The sequence below is a fragment of the Crocuta crocuta genome, unplaced genomic scaffold (genome assembly GCF_008692635.1).
Source record: "Crocuta crocuta isolate KB4526 unplaced genomic scaffold, BGI_CrCroc_1.0 scaffold26, whole genome shotgun sequence".
Taxonomy (NCBI): Eukaryota; Metazoa; Chordata; class Mammalia; order Carnivora; family Hyaenidae; genus Crocuta; species Crocuta crocuta.
This window is the reverse complement of record NW_027532249.1, coordinates 14597701-14610254: the sequence shown is the minus strand read 5'-3', so window position 1 is coordinate 14610254 and position 12554 is coordinate 14597701. Positions and strand designations below refer to the sequence as shown.

The window sequence follows — 12554 nt, the reverse complement described above, 5'->3', positions numbered from 1 at the left end:
TGTATTTCAGAACCAGATGACATATTCTTGCATTATTTACAGTTAGCTCAGATGTCCACCTACCAATTCACAGAGCCAAACAAATAGCTCACCAACTGTAGATGGGGGGAAGAATGCCTTAGCTGTAGCACCTGAGAAAAACCATTAAAGGTTTCAGTTGACCACAAACTCAATGAGTCAGTAGGGCAATGTGGTTGATATAAAAGCTAATTCTAATTTAGGCCGTTGAGATAAAAGTGGTGTGGATGGAACAAAGGAATGTCCCATTCCACATCAGACCGCATCTATTTTTTGGTGCTCTGTTTAGTTCTAGGGCTCACATTTTAAAAGAGATCTGGACAAACTGGCACATGTTCAAAAGAAAATGCCCAGTAGGATGGTGAGAGGCACATGGGATATGCTATAGTTATCCACTCCTAATGGATACAGACCGTGTCCCTTGAAGACAATGGCCCCAGAAGGTTACTCCTTAAATCACCCTAATCACAGAGGCCCACAGCTGTGGGGAACCACAGAGAGAAGTCAACATTTGTCAAGCAGCTCTCTAGCCAGAAGCCACAGGAGACTGTTCAGGAAATTTCAAGAAGAACTGATTGGTACAGACTTCCTATTCTTTGTTTCCTTTATTCAGATGCAAATAGATGCTTCTGAATTTGACACAGGGAATTACTCATAATAACACAGTCCAATAACCATAATCTATCTCAAACAAGTCATCCACATGTACAACACAATGATGTCTTTAGGATGAACCCGATCATGATTATAAAGTGAAAGAGATAAAAGAGGAAAAGTGAGTTCCTTGTTATCTACGGGAAAGGTCTTCTCCAAAGCTCTTACGATGTGAGGAGCACCTGCTTGGTAAATAGGTGCCTGCACTGATTCTAATGTGTTTATACCTTGCAGGATGGGGGCACTGCCCTGCTGGCTGCCAGTCAGTATGGGCACATGAAAGTGGTTGAGACCCTGCTGAAGCATGGAGCCAATATCCACGACCAACTCTATGTGAGTACATTTTCAATGGGACATTAGGTGGACTCTTGCCCATCCCCTCATCACACGAACTATTGCAGTCTAAATTTGGATGCCAGAAATGCCAATTTCAAAAATACTTTAGGGGCACCTGGGTGGCTCAGTTGGTCGAGTGTCCAACTCCTTATCGCAGCTCAGGTCTTGATCTCAGCATAGTGAACTTAAGTCCCGTGTTGGGCTCCACTCTGGCCGTGGAACCTACTTTAAAAAAATTTTTTTAGTGAACAGTAGGACTTTAATCTGAAACATCAAAGGAAAAGATGTAGTTAACCAGGTGAGTTTTTTCTGTGTAGAAACACATAATTTTGCTTACCCATCTTGGTTATACCCTTTTAAATCTCTTGTACCTATGAGATATTTCATATAACTTATGCAATTAGGCTCTTCAAAAATCATGTGACACTGCTTATCCATAACAGAACAAGCCCAGCACATGGACTTGCTGAAAACCAAAATAATGCTCCCATTGTAGAGTTATTGAGGAGGAAGGGCACAAATGAAGGAGAAATCAAATTATTTGGAAGACAAGTGAGCTTGGGGAGTTGAAAACCTGTGAAATGCTTGCACCATTGACCTTTGAAACGCAGCTACTGCTAGTGTGGGTCTGTTTGCAGCTAATTGGCAATTAGCACATTACCCAAAGGCTCTTTTAATTCCAGAAGATTTATGGTGAATGTTACTCTGCTTTTGGACAAAAAATAAAATAAAATATGAAGAGATAAAGTGACTTGATAGAATCTCATAGTGAGGAGTGGAAGAATTCCTACTTCCAATTACCTAGGAATCACATTTTAGGCTATCTTACCACTAGCCATTTAGCCCTATGGCACTATTCCTTCATAGCCATGCGATGAGATGTGTAGGTGTGACCTTTTCCATTTGAACAAGCTTTCCTGAGTTTACATGATTAACTGACAAATCACAGACCTCTCTGAAGCACATAGCCACTAGCGTTACCCTTTGCACTTCAAAATCTGTAACACCCTTTGCAGGAAAACCTGCAGTTTTCCCAAATGAATGATTGAATCATTGACACTGGTCTGAAAGGGTGATTCTCAACTCTGGCTGTCATTAGAATCATGTAGGGAGCCTTAAAAGAGTACTTCCAGGCCCGCTCCAGACCAACTAAACCAGAATCTCCAAGGACACAACTGAGAAGCAGGTGGTTCTGATGTGTGCCTAAATCTAAGAAACACAGGTTACAGCTTTGGCTATTCCTTTGGCTGTATATAATGAAGTATATCTGAGAGCACATAAGAGTATATGTGGGGGTGGGGGGGTTGAATAGGAAGAGCCCAAGTCTTTGGAAAAGGAAAGTGAGTTGTGATGTTCATAACATTACCATTAATAGTCAGCAATCCAAATTGACTGCCATATTTGTACTGTTAAATAACATTCTTCCAAAAGGCTCACCAGCGTGGCACATAATCTTAGAAATGTAGAGTTTGGGGAGAACCCATTCCTGTAGTCAATTCCTGTTATAAAGTGACTCAAGAAATCTCGTGCACTGAAACTTCCTTTTACCCTTACCCAAACAGTCCAAAGTAAATGTTTCCACTAAAAACAGCTGAAACGTGGGAGATCCCAGTCAATGACTCCTGCAAGCTTTTAGGAGCAGAAATTTGGAATACACAGTAAAAATGCAATGTTTGGATATCGATTTTAGAAAATTCCCAAGAGTAAATAGCTGCTGAGAGCATGGTGGATTTTCTGTGGCAACGCACACAGTGAGGAGCAGCTGAACATTTTATCCCCATACAAACATCTGCTCTATAATCCGTACAGGCTGAGTAATATTTTAATGATTGCCCTAAGAGGAGTCTGGCAGCTCAACGGACACCCACTAGCACCCTCCACCTGGTCGGACTTGCAGGGAGAGGTGCTTTGTATCTTAACTTGTGGTTAGCATCCCTGATGGGAGGGGTGGTAATTAACTGGGTTAGCTAGGTGTTTTCCACCAGGACGTGCTCAGGTTTTCCACCACAGTCTAAAAATGATGAAGCTCACCATGTTCTGCGAATGCCGTGAGAAGTGAGATTCTGGGGAGCATGCATGCTCTGAACTGACTGCTGTATTTGCTGACGTTCCCAATGACATGTCTTCAAGAAAGAAGAAATGTGCAGAAGACACATTCAGTTAAAATATAAACAAACAGGGGCGCCTGGGTGGCTCAGTTGGTTAAATGTCTGACTTCAGTTCAGGTCATTATCTCATAGCTCATGAATTCGAGCCCCATGTTGGGCTCTGCGCTGACAGCTCAGAATCTGGAGGCTGCACCCAATTCTGTGTCTCCGTCTCTTTCTGCCTCTCCCGCGCTTGCACTCCGCCTCTCTCCCTCTCAAAAATAAATAAACCTAAAAAAAATTAAAACAAACAAAACCACTAAAGAAAATTGGAAGCGAGCACTTGCTTTGGGCTTTAGTGCAGGATTGCTTCGTTGTTTACAGGTGTTATTGGTGTCTTCTGGGCTGTCAGGGAGCAAGTTCATGGCTATTCTTATGAGGGCAGTTTTCTTGAAAGCATCTTTTGTTTCAAAGCTTAGAGAAACTGTATGTTGGGGGGTGGGTGGATATGGATAAGGGGGCAAGAAAGAGAAAGGGGTAGGAAAGATCTAGTTAAAAGGACACTGTAGGGCACCTGGGTGGCTCAGTTTGTTGAGTGTCTGACTTCAGTTCAGGTCATGATCTCACAGTTCATGGGTTCGAGCCCCACATAAGGCTCTGTGCTGACAGCTCAGAGCCTGGAGCCTGCTTCAGATTCTGTGTCTCCCTCTCTCTTCCCCTCTCCTGCTCACACTCTGTTTCTCTCTCTCTCTCTCTCTCTCTCTCAGAAATAAACATTTTAAAAAGGGGGACACTTTTACTTCTGATACATAAAAATATACCAAATAGGTTTGGGGGACTTTGTTGTTGCTTATTAATAGACTTTCTTTTTTATTTGTTTTTAAACTAACACTTAGCTCTTACTTGACAAAAGAATGAAATGGAAGATTATATTAAATGTAGGTGTTTTTTAAACTAATTAAAAAGGGGATAAACCCTGAAGTCACACAACAAAAGCAGAAGGCAGCTAATGAGAAGTCTGTGCAGACAAGAGAAAAATGACAACCGACTGTTTGAACAAGCTGGATGCTACTGGCAAGTGGTTAGATTGTAAGCACCATGATCAAGATTTTGTAGAGTGAAAAGTCATTACATATATTATAATTATCCTTATAAGACTGTTTGAAACTTTACTTTTCATCCTGACTTACTATGATATTTTAGAACTACTCCAAAGAATAAAACACCGTGAATATGAAAACAAAGTAGGGGACAGAAATGGAAAGTTGTATTAAACATATGTATTTTTAATTGATTATCTTTTAAAGTAAACGTGAAAGCTGATTTTCACCCTTTCATTTTGCCATCTCTCAGGATGGAGCCACGGCCCTCTTCTTAGCTGCCCAGGGTGGGTACTTGGACGTTATTCGATTACTGTTGTCTTCAGGAGCAAAAGTCAACCAACCGAGGCAGGTAAAGTCTGAGTATGCAGAACGGTGGGCAGGCCGGGCCTGCTGTCCTGGGGCAGCACCTAAGATGACCAGACAGCTCTGGGCGGTCTTTAAAGCCTTTTGCCTCTCTGATGAAGTTAATCTTTGATTGGGGTTTCTCCTGTTCTTTGCTTTGGGCTCACCTGAAAGCTTGTGAAATCAGGCTGTCTTCACCATTTACTATTTTTGGAACATGGGTGGTTGGTGTCTAAGGTCAAGTGCCTACTTGGCTGCCTCCTGTTCAAATAAATTATGGCTGCACTGAGGTCATGAGAGTGGGCTAGCCTGGGATATAGGTAAATAGAGGTGAGTCAGGGAGCCCTGCCCCTGCGCAGCCCCCTGCTGATACGATGCCTTATCTCTTACCCCCACTTCTTCTTTCACCAAACCAAAGAAGAGCCCATTAGCCCACTGGGAATCATTCATGGGTTCCATGCCTTCATCTCTTGCAGTTATAACACTGAGACTTAATTTACCATGAGCAAGCTAACATCTGGGAAGTCAATTTATACTTAAAGGGTAATACAGGTCACGCTTTATAAAGGGTAAAGACCTGTCTAAATTTAAAGCATTCTAATTCACTTTTATTAAATAGGAATGACTGGCACTAATTAATTCATTTTTAACAAAACATTTCAGATTAAAGTAACACTACTTTAAAGGTAGTTTTCTAGGAAAAAGTCAAGCTGATTTCTTACCAGTAAATGGCCCCTAGGCAGATTCCCACTGTAATGTAACCCCATGTGAGAATGCCAATTTGTTCATGCAGGGAAGGTTGGTCTGAGCTCTTGGCCCCAGGCTTCTTCAGTCTTTAAAGGGGCAAGTTCAGAGGCAGCTGGGTGGCTCAGTCTGTTAAGCATCCAACTTCGGCTCAGGTCATGATCTGGCGGTATGTGAGTTAGAGCCCTGCATTGGGCTCTGTGCTGACAGCTCAGAGCCGGAAGCCTGCTTTGAATCCTGTGTCTCCCCCTCTTTCTGCCCCTCCCCTGCTCATGCTCTGTCTTTCTCTGTCTCTCAATAATAAATAAAAAAAAGTTTAAAAAAATTTTTTTTAAAGTACAAGTGCAGGGGCACCTGGGTGGTTCAGCTGGTTAAGCATCTGACTGGCTGAGGTCATGATCTTACGGTTTGTGGGTTTGAGCCCTGTGTAGAGCCCTGTGCAGACAGCTTAGAGCCTGGAGCCTGCTTCAGATTCTGTGCCTCCCTCTCTCTCTGTCCTCTGCTTGTTCTCTGTCTCTCTCAAAAATAAACAAACATTAAAAAAATTTTCTTTAAGTGGAAGTGCATGGGAACCCAAGAAGTGAACAGGGCTTTGGGCAAAATGGGTTTCAGGTCAGGAATCCTGAGTTCTAGATCCAGCTCTGCCAATAACTAGCTGTGTGGTTTTGAACAAGTGAATCTCTGGACTTCTCTGCCTTCCTTGGAAATTAAGAGGCTGGTCAAGATGATCCAAACAATCTCTTCAAGCTCCCCCTTTTTGATAGCCATTTTATTCAATATTCAATCAGTATTTCTTAAGCACTCCACATATGCCAGACACTATGAATGTGAAATTACATTTTTAGAATTTTAAAGGTATTCTTAGATTTAGATGGCCTCAGGAAAACTCTTGGGAAAGGAAGCTTTTAGACAAAGTTGCACTTCCATACCTGCCAAGAGTTGACTTTCGGGAATTGGAGTTTAGTATTTTCTTGCCAGTCCTTCTTATTTTGAAAGTGTTGATTTGATTCTGAATCAGAGGCTTCTTTTTTCCAAGGTTAACAAAAAGAATTGGTAACTTTTAGAGTGCATATGTTTGATTTGGAGGCCATTATTGAGTGTACCACTGTGAAACTAGAAATGAAAGATCATCAAGATTATTGGTCCTCTCTATTTGTACATCTTTTTAAAATAATTTCTGGCAGTTTGACAAATCTATTTGTAAAATAAATACTATTAACCATATGCTTAAGGCACTGTTCATAAAAAAACAAGTTGATATAAGAGATGATATTTCAAATATTGCATGCATTGTGTCCACTCAAACCACATTCAGTCATGTGATGACATTGAAGCCAAGAAATTAAAGAGTGAGCTAATAGTGCCATGGTCTCCACAACTCCCATGGCTGTTTTCAGTTCTTACACTGAGGATGACCTGGTCAAAGTGGATGACTGTTCCAGCAGTGGGAGGACCCCACTTTCAGCTCAAAATCAAGTGACATGACCTTTCAAAGACTGCATCTAATGCAATTGTTTGGAATTATGAGTCCAGCCCTGACATGATTGTTATTCAGGAAAAGGGTGTTTATAAAATAAGTTGGGGGGGGGAAAGAAGCAATGGAAGTTTTCCTTTTTATAGGATACACTCACCCTGTTGTACCCTCAAGTCATAATCTTTTTATTGTCCGCTCTGAGCTGATAATGAAAGGCTGACTAGCCAGGTCAGACTAGTCCACGTTCTGTCTTCTTTGAAAATGTAAACTCTGCATTTTTAACTCCCTTCCTAGAAAACAAGCAGTGTCATAAATATGGCAAAAGAGATAGAAGTACCCACTGACTTTGTCACAAGTTATGAAGAGGTTAAATTAAAAGTTTCCGTGAAAATGGCTGGTGCATGGTAGAATATTATCTTCGCAGGGCATTTGAAAACAGTGTTTTATTCTGAAATCTCAACTGACACATTGAGTCATTGTCAGAAAAAAAATGTTTTTAAGTTTATTTATTTTGAGAGAGAGACTGAGAGGGAGTAAGTGGGCACAGAATCCAGAGAGAAAGAATCCCAAGCAGGCTCTGAGCTGTCAGCGCAGAGCCCCACGTGGGGCTCAAACTCACAAACCGTGAGAGACCATGACCTGAGCTGAAATCGGGAGTCAGACACTTAACCAGCTGAGCCACCCAGGCACACCCAGAAGATTCTTGGATGTATAAAATAAAGACAAAGATGTTTGCCAGATTTTATTTCTTAATATTTTTAGATAAATCTTATTTATTATTATTTATGATTATTATTTATTATCTGATTTATGATTATCATGGCCACTCTATGAGGGTCCTCACATTTATGGTGCACTGCGACAAGATATTAACAAAGCCCATTGAAATGATTCAGCTGACATTTGATCTGTGCTGCAGGGAATCTGCACAATAGTAGGAATGGCATTTCCTTGTAACTCTATCATAGATGAACTAACTGAAAACCTTTCTAGGACTTTTGCGACAAGGAATCATAATCACAAAGCCATAGGCAGACTGGAAAGACTAAGTTCATGATTTGAAACTTGAAAATTTTTTCCTCTTCGTTTATCTTAGATAAAGAGGTCGGAGAGCCTGGGTGGCTCAGTCAGTTAAATACCGGACTTCAGCTCAGGTCATGATCTCACAGTTCATGAGTTCAAGCCCCACATCAGTCTCTGTATTGACAGCTCAGAGCCTGAAGCCTTCTTCAGATTCTTTGTCTCCCTCTCTCTCTGCCCCTCCCCCGTTCACACTCTGTGTCTGGCTCTCAAAAATAAATGAACATTAAAAAATTATTTTTTAAAGAATTTATTTTAAAAAAGTCAAGAATCACAGAGATCATTGTACTCCGTAGTCAAGCTAAAAACCTACCTTCAGTTCTTTTTATGTGACCTCACCAAGTAGAGTTGATACAAGTCAAGCCTTTTTAATCACCAGCTTAAGAGGGCTATTTAGTCTGTTTTCTATCAACAAAATGCTTTGACCTATACTTTTCCCAATGCAACTCATCCACCTCATTAAACAATACTTTCATAGAGTGGCAAAGGTCTGAGTGTTTACCCAGGGCTGAGTTTGGCCTGTCATCACTCATCTCTGACTAGTCTTCTCAGTGTGCTAATCAGTATCTCCTTGAAGCCTGCTGAAAGGCCACCTCATAAAGTGCCCTCTCTAGCCATGATTTGCACTTGTATGCAGAGATGCTGGGGCCTGGAGAGTGATGGTCATACCAGGGTGCAAACGTGGAGGGACGAGCCCAGTGGTGGGCAGTGGGAGAAAGCAGGGCCATCGGATTGCTGCAGGGTAGCATGGATGTAGAAGCAAACGGCAACAGGGAGGCCCTCCTGCTTGCATGCCCTCTGCACGTGGTAGGAACTCCGAAAAGGTGTGTTAACTCTGGAACATAGCCTGTGGTTTGAGCAGAGCTCCAGTGAGGCCTCGAAGGGAGAAGACATAGTGATCAGTGGCTGCGAACTAGAACAAGACTCAGATGTAGGGCCCAGGCTCATGGCCAAGACACCAGTCCCAGACTGGCACGGGACCTGTAAGAGCCAGGTAGGGAGCCGGATCCAGGTCTCTGTGTGGGAGGCAGCTTGTGAGCTATGGGGATAAGGAGATCTTAAGGAAATGAAACACAGTCTGTTTTGCTTATTAACCACAGGACCTTGACCAAGTCACACTCCCTGAATTTCAGGTGTTCTTTTGGGTTTCTTTTCTTAATCATTGTAATAGTTAACAATGTTACATTAGTTTCAGGTGTACAGCATAGTGGTTCAACAGTTCCATATAGTGCTCAGTGCTCATCGCGATAAGGGCACTCTTAATCCACTTCACCTATTTCACCCATCCCCCCTCCCACCTTCCCCCTGGTAACCATCTGTTTGTTCTCTATAGTTAATAAGAGTCTGGTCTTTTGTTTGTCTTTCTCTTTCTTTTCCTTTGCTCCTTTGTTTTGTTTCTTAAATTCCACATGAGTGAAATCATGTGGTATTTGTCCTTCTCTGACTTACTGCTCTTAGCATTATACCCTCTAGCTCCATCCACGTCATTGTAAATAGTAAGATTTCAATATTTTATGGTTAAGTCCCATTCCATTGTGTGTGTGTGTGTGTGTGTGTGTGTGTGTATGTGTACACTATATCTTCTTTATCCATTCATTGATGGACACTTGAATTACTTCCGTATCTTGCCTATTGTAAGTAATGTTGCTATAAACATAGAGGTGCATACATATATCTTTTCAAATTAGTGTTTTTGTTTTCTTTGGGTCAATACCCAATAGTGTGATTGCTGGATCATATGGTGATTCTGTTTTTAATTTTTTGAGGAACCTCCGTACTGTTTCCACATTGGTTGCACCAGTTTGCATTCCCACTGACCATGCACGAGGATTCCTTTTTCTTCACAGCCTCACCAACACCTGTTGTTTCATGTGTTGTTGATTTTAACCATTTTGACAGGTGTGAGGTGGTATCTCATTGTGTTTTTGATTTGCATTTGCCTGAGAGTAAATGATGTTGAGCATCTTTTCGTGTGTCTGCTGACCATCTTTAGATCTTCTTTGGAGAAATATCTGTTCATATCTTCTACCCGATTTTTAATTGGATTATTTGGTTTTTGGTGTTGAGCTGTATAAATTCTTTATATATTTTAGATACTAACCCTTTATCAGATATCTCACTTGTAAATATCTTCTCCCATTCTGTAGGATGTCTTTTAGTTTTGTTAATTGTTTCCTTTGCTCCAAAGCTTTTTATTTTGATGTAGTCCCGGGTTGTTGTTTTTTTTATCTGTAAAACCAGGATAATTATGGTACCTTTGCCATTATCATTTCTATTTCGTCCAGGCCTCACTGGAAGAGAAAACCCATCAGGAGTCATGGTTGCACTCTTTCTCTCATAAGCCATCTAGTCTCTGTCATCTCAAAGTTCCCTCTTGCCTCTTTTCCTCTCCCTACTCCTTTTTTTCTAGCATCCTCTGCTTACTCACCTTGTATATAGTCCCTAAGTTTGTAGGTCAGACTACCAAACTCTTGGGATAGCCGTGTCATTGTTGCCACTAGGCTCTGCACACCAGGCCACAGTGGACTGGCTGGCCTGCCCATCCTTGGTCTGATCACCTGTGGGAAGGGAGAATGGGGTCAGGCTGAGGAATGGAGGCATCTGGTAACATCTTTTACAGACCTCTTTGCTGGACTGGGGACACCCCATGAGAAATAGGCTCTGGGTCAGGGTAGGTGTGGTAGCAAAGTTGTCTTGATATTGAACCCCCTCTGCTACTAACCAGATTCCTTACCTGGGCCTCCAACTTAGAATAGAATTGGTCCCTAAGACTGTCTGGCTTGAACCTGGAGATGGAAAAAGCCTAAGTGTGAGGACTAGAAGCAGCAAAAGCAAAGAGCTAGTGCCACTAAATATACTCATTCCTATGGAAGGTTTTAATTCTTTTTTTAAGTAATCTCTTGGCGTCTAACTAAAATGATGTAACATTTAGTTTCCAAAACAAATCCTGGCATATGTCCCATCTCATACTGGGATCTATCAAAATGTATTAGATGATACTTGAAAATATTATCTCAGATGGAACAAGGGGATAACCAAGTCAGAAGGAACTGCGCAAGCCACCTGTGTACTCATCTGTCCTGCACATGAATCCTTTCTCCGGCAATCCTGCTGAGTGGCAGTCAGCCACCGGTGAACCCCCCAAGTGTGGGGGACTCATTACTAACTCACCAGCTTAGTTAGTCTTTGACCAGCCCTCACTACCACCTCTGTCTACACTGAGCCGAAGTCTTGAATAGCCTTTACCCATCAGCCCTCTTTGTGCCACCTGATATGCAAAGTAGGTAAATAAAAATTAATAAATATATTTTATAAGAAGTGTAAGGAGTAAGAAATCCTTTTCTGCTCAGTTTGCACGCAGATAGTAAATGAAACTGTCAACCCCAAGAATCTCATCTTCTTCAAGCTAGGTGTCCTATCTCCTTTTCTTAAAAAGGTCCCATAGAGGTCCTCACTTCCTGTGATTTCTTTCACTGTGATTTGTTTGAATATATTTTAAAACTATGTATTTTTGTCAGGAAGTATTCACAAACATAAATTTTTTTCATGCTTTCTATTACTCCATTCTCTCAAAACTCAACAAAAAGGAGCTAAGCAGACTTACTGTTTATAATTGTCATTGTGAATCCATCTTTATAATGAAGATGCCGACCATTATAATAGAAGAGAAAATAAGAATTGAGGTGTCCTGGAGGGGAAAACTCCTCCTCTCCGCCAACCAGATAAGCAACTGATAAATACTTTGATTTGACAATCATGCTCAAATTAGAGCATATTCACCTTCCTGGGTTTAACCCCAAATCTCATTTGACCAATCATTCCTACCTGATCATTCCTATCTGTTCAGGTGTTATCTCACAGGAAAATGGGGAGAGTCAAATCAACCATGTGCAGTGTTTTGTAAACCAAGGCACAAATTAAGGTGCTCATTGTTTTTCATGATAAATGTGCAGATTCAGCGACCACGTTCTAAGCAGGCATTAGCCAGTCCTGTGCTCAGCACCTTTCTACGTGTTTTCCTGTACACGCCTGTCTCTGGGAAGCCAACGTTTTTACAGGAGAGAACCAAGGCTCCGGGTAATTTGCCCAAGGTTTCCTAACCATGAAGTAGTGACTTCTTTTTCCACCTACTGCGATCATTGCAAATTAAAAAGATAGAGGTTAAGTGTTAGCATTACTGTTATGAATTGATGATATTAATAGTTGTTCCCAATACATCACCTCTCAGCACTTTCCCACATGCTAGTATTAAGATCCTTTTACTGACAGCCAAGCCCTTGGAAAGCACATTGAACAGGCCGCCTGCTGACCTCTTTGCCGCTGGCTGCCTTTCCTCGCCTGCCCTCTGGTGGACATAGTGAGAAAGAACAAGTGAGCCCAGAGCAGGCAAGGAGGGACAAGAGCTTCCAGCACCCAGCCTCCCTCTCCTGCCCACCCTCAACCCCACCCCCTAACCAGTCAGCTGGAGTTGCCACAGTCAGCTGGAGTTGCCACCCTGCCTGAACCAGCCACACCTGTCCAAGCCACCGCACCTGTAAAGGCTTCTCCTCCTACATGGAATGCCCTCCTCCCAAGCCCCAGTTGGCAAAATCCTAGTCCTCCTTTAAGGCCCAGCTCAGATATCACCCCAACCGTGAAGCTGACCCCCGTAACCCCCACACAGTAAGCAGCAAGCCTGGTTCATCTTGGGCACTTTTGCCCATATTTATTATAGCA

At 42.0% G+C, this 12554-nt stretch overlaps 1 protein-coding gene across 1 annotated transcript in view; it reads left to right on the top strand.

The window, feature by feature from the left end:
• Positions 1-12554, top strand: part of ANKRD29 (ankyrin repeat domain 29) — a 50000-nt gene that overhangs the window by 23099 nt on the left and 14347 nt on the right. Inside the window, exons 5-6 of the mRNA XM_077778164.1 lie at positions 907-1005; positions 4449-4547. Of these exons, the coding sequence (XP_077634290.1) occupies positions 907-1005; positions 4449-4547 (198 nt within the window). The remainder of the gene's footprint in view (positions 1-906; positions 1006-4448; positions 4548-12554) is intronic.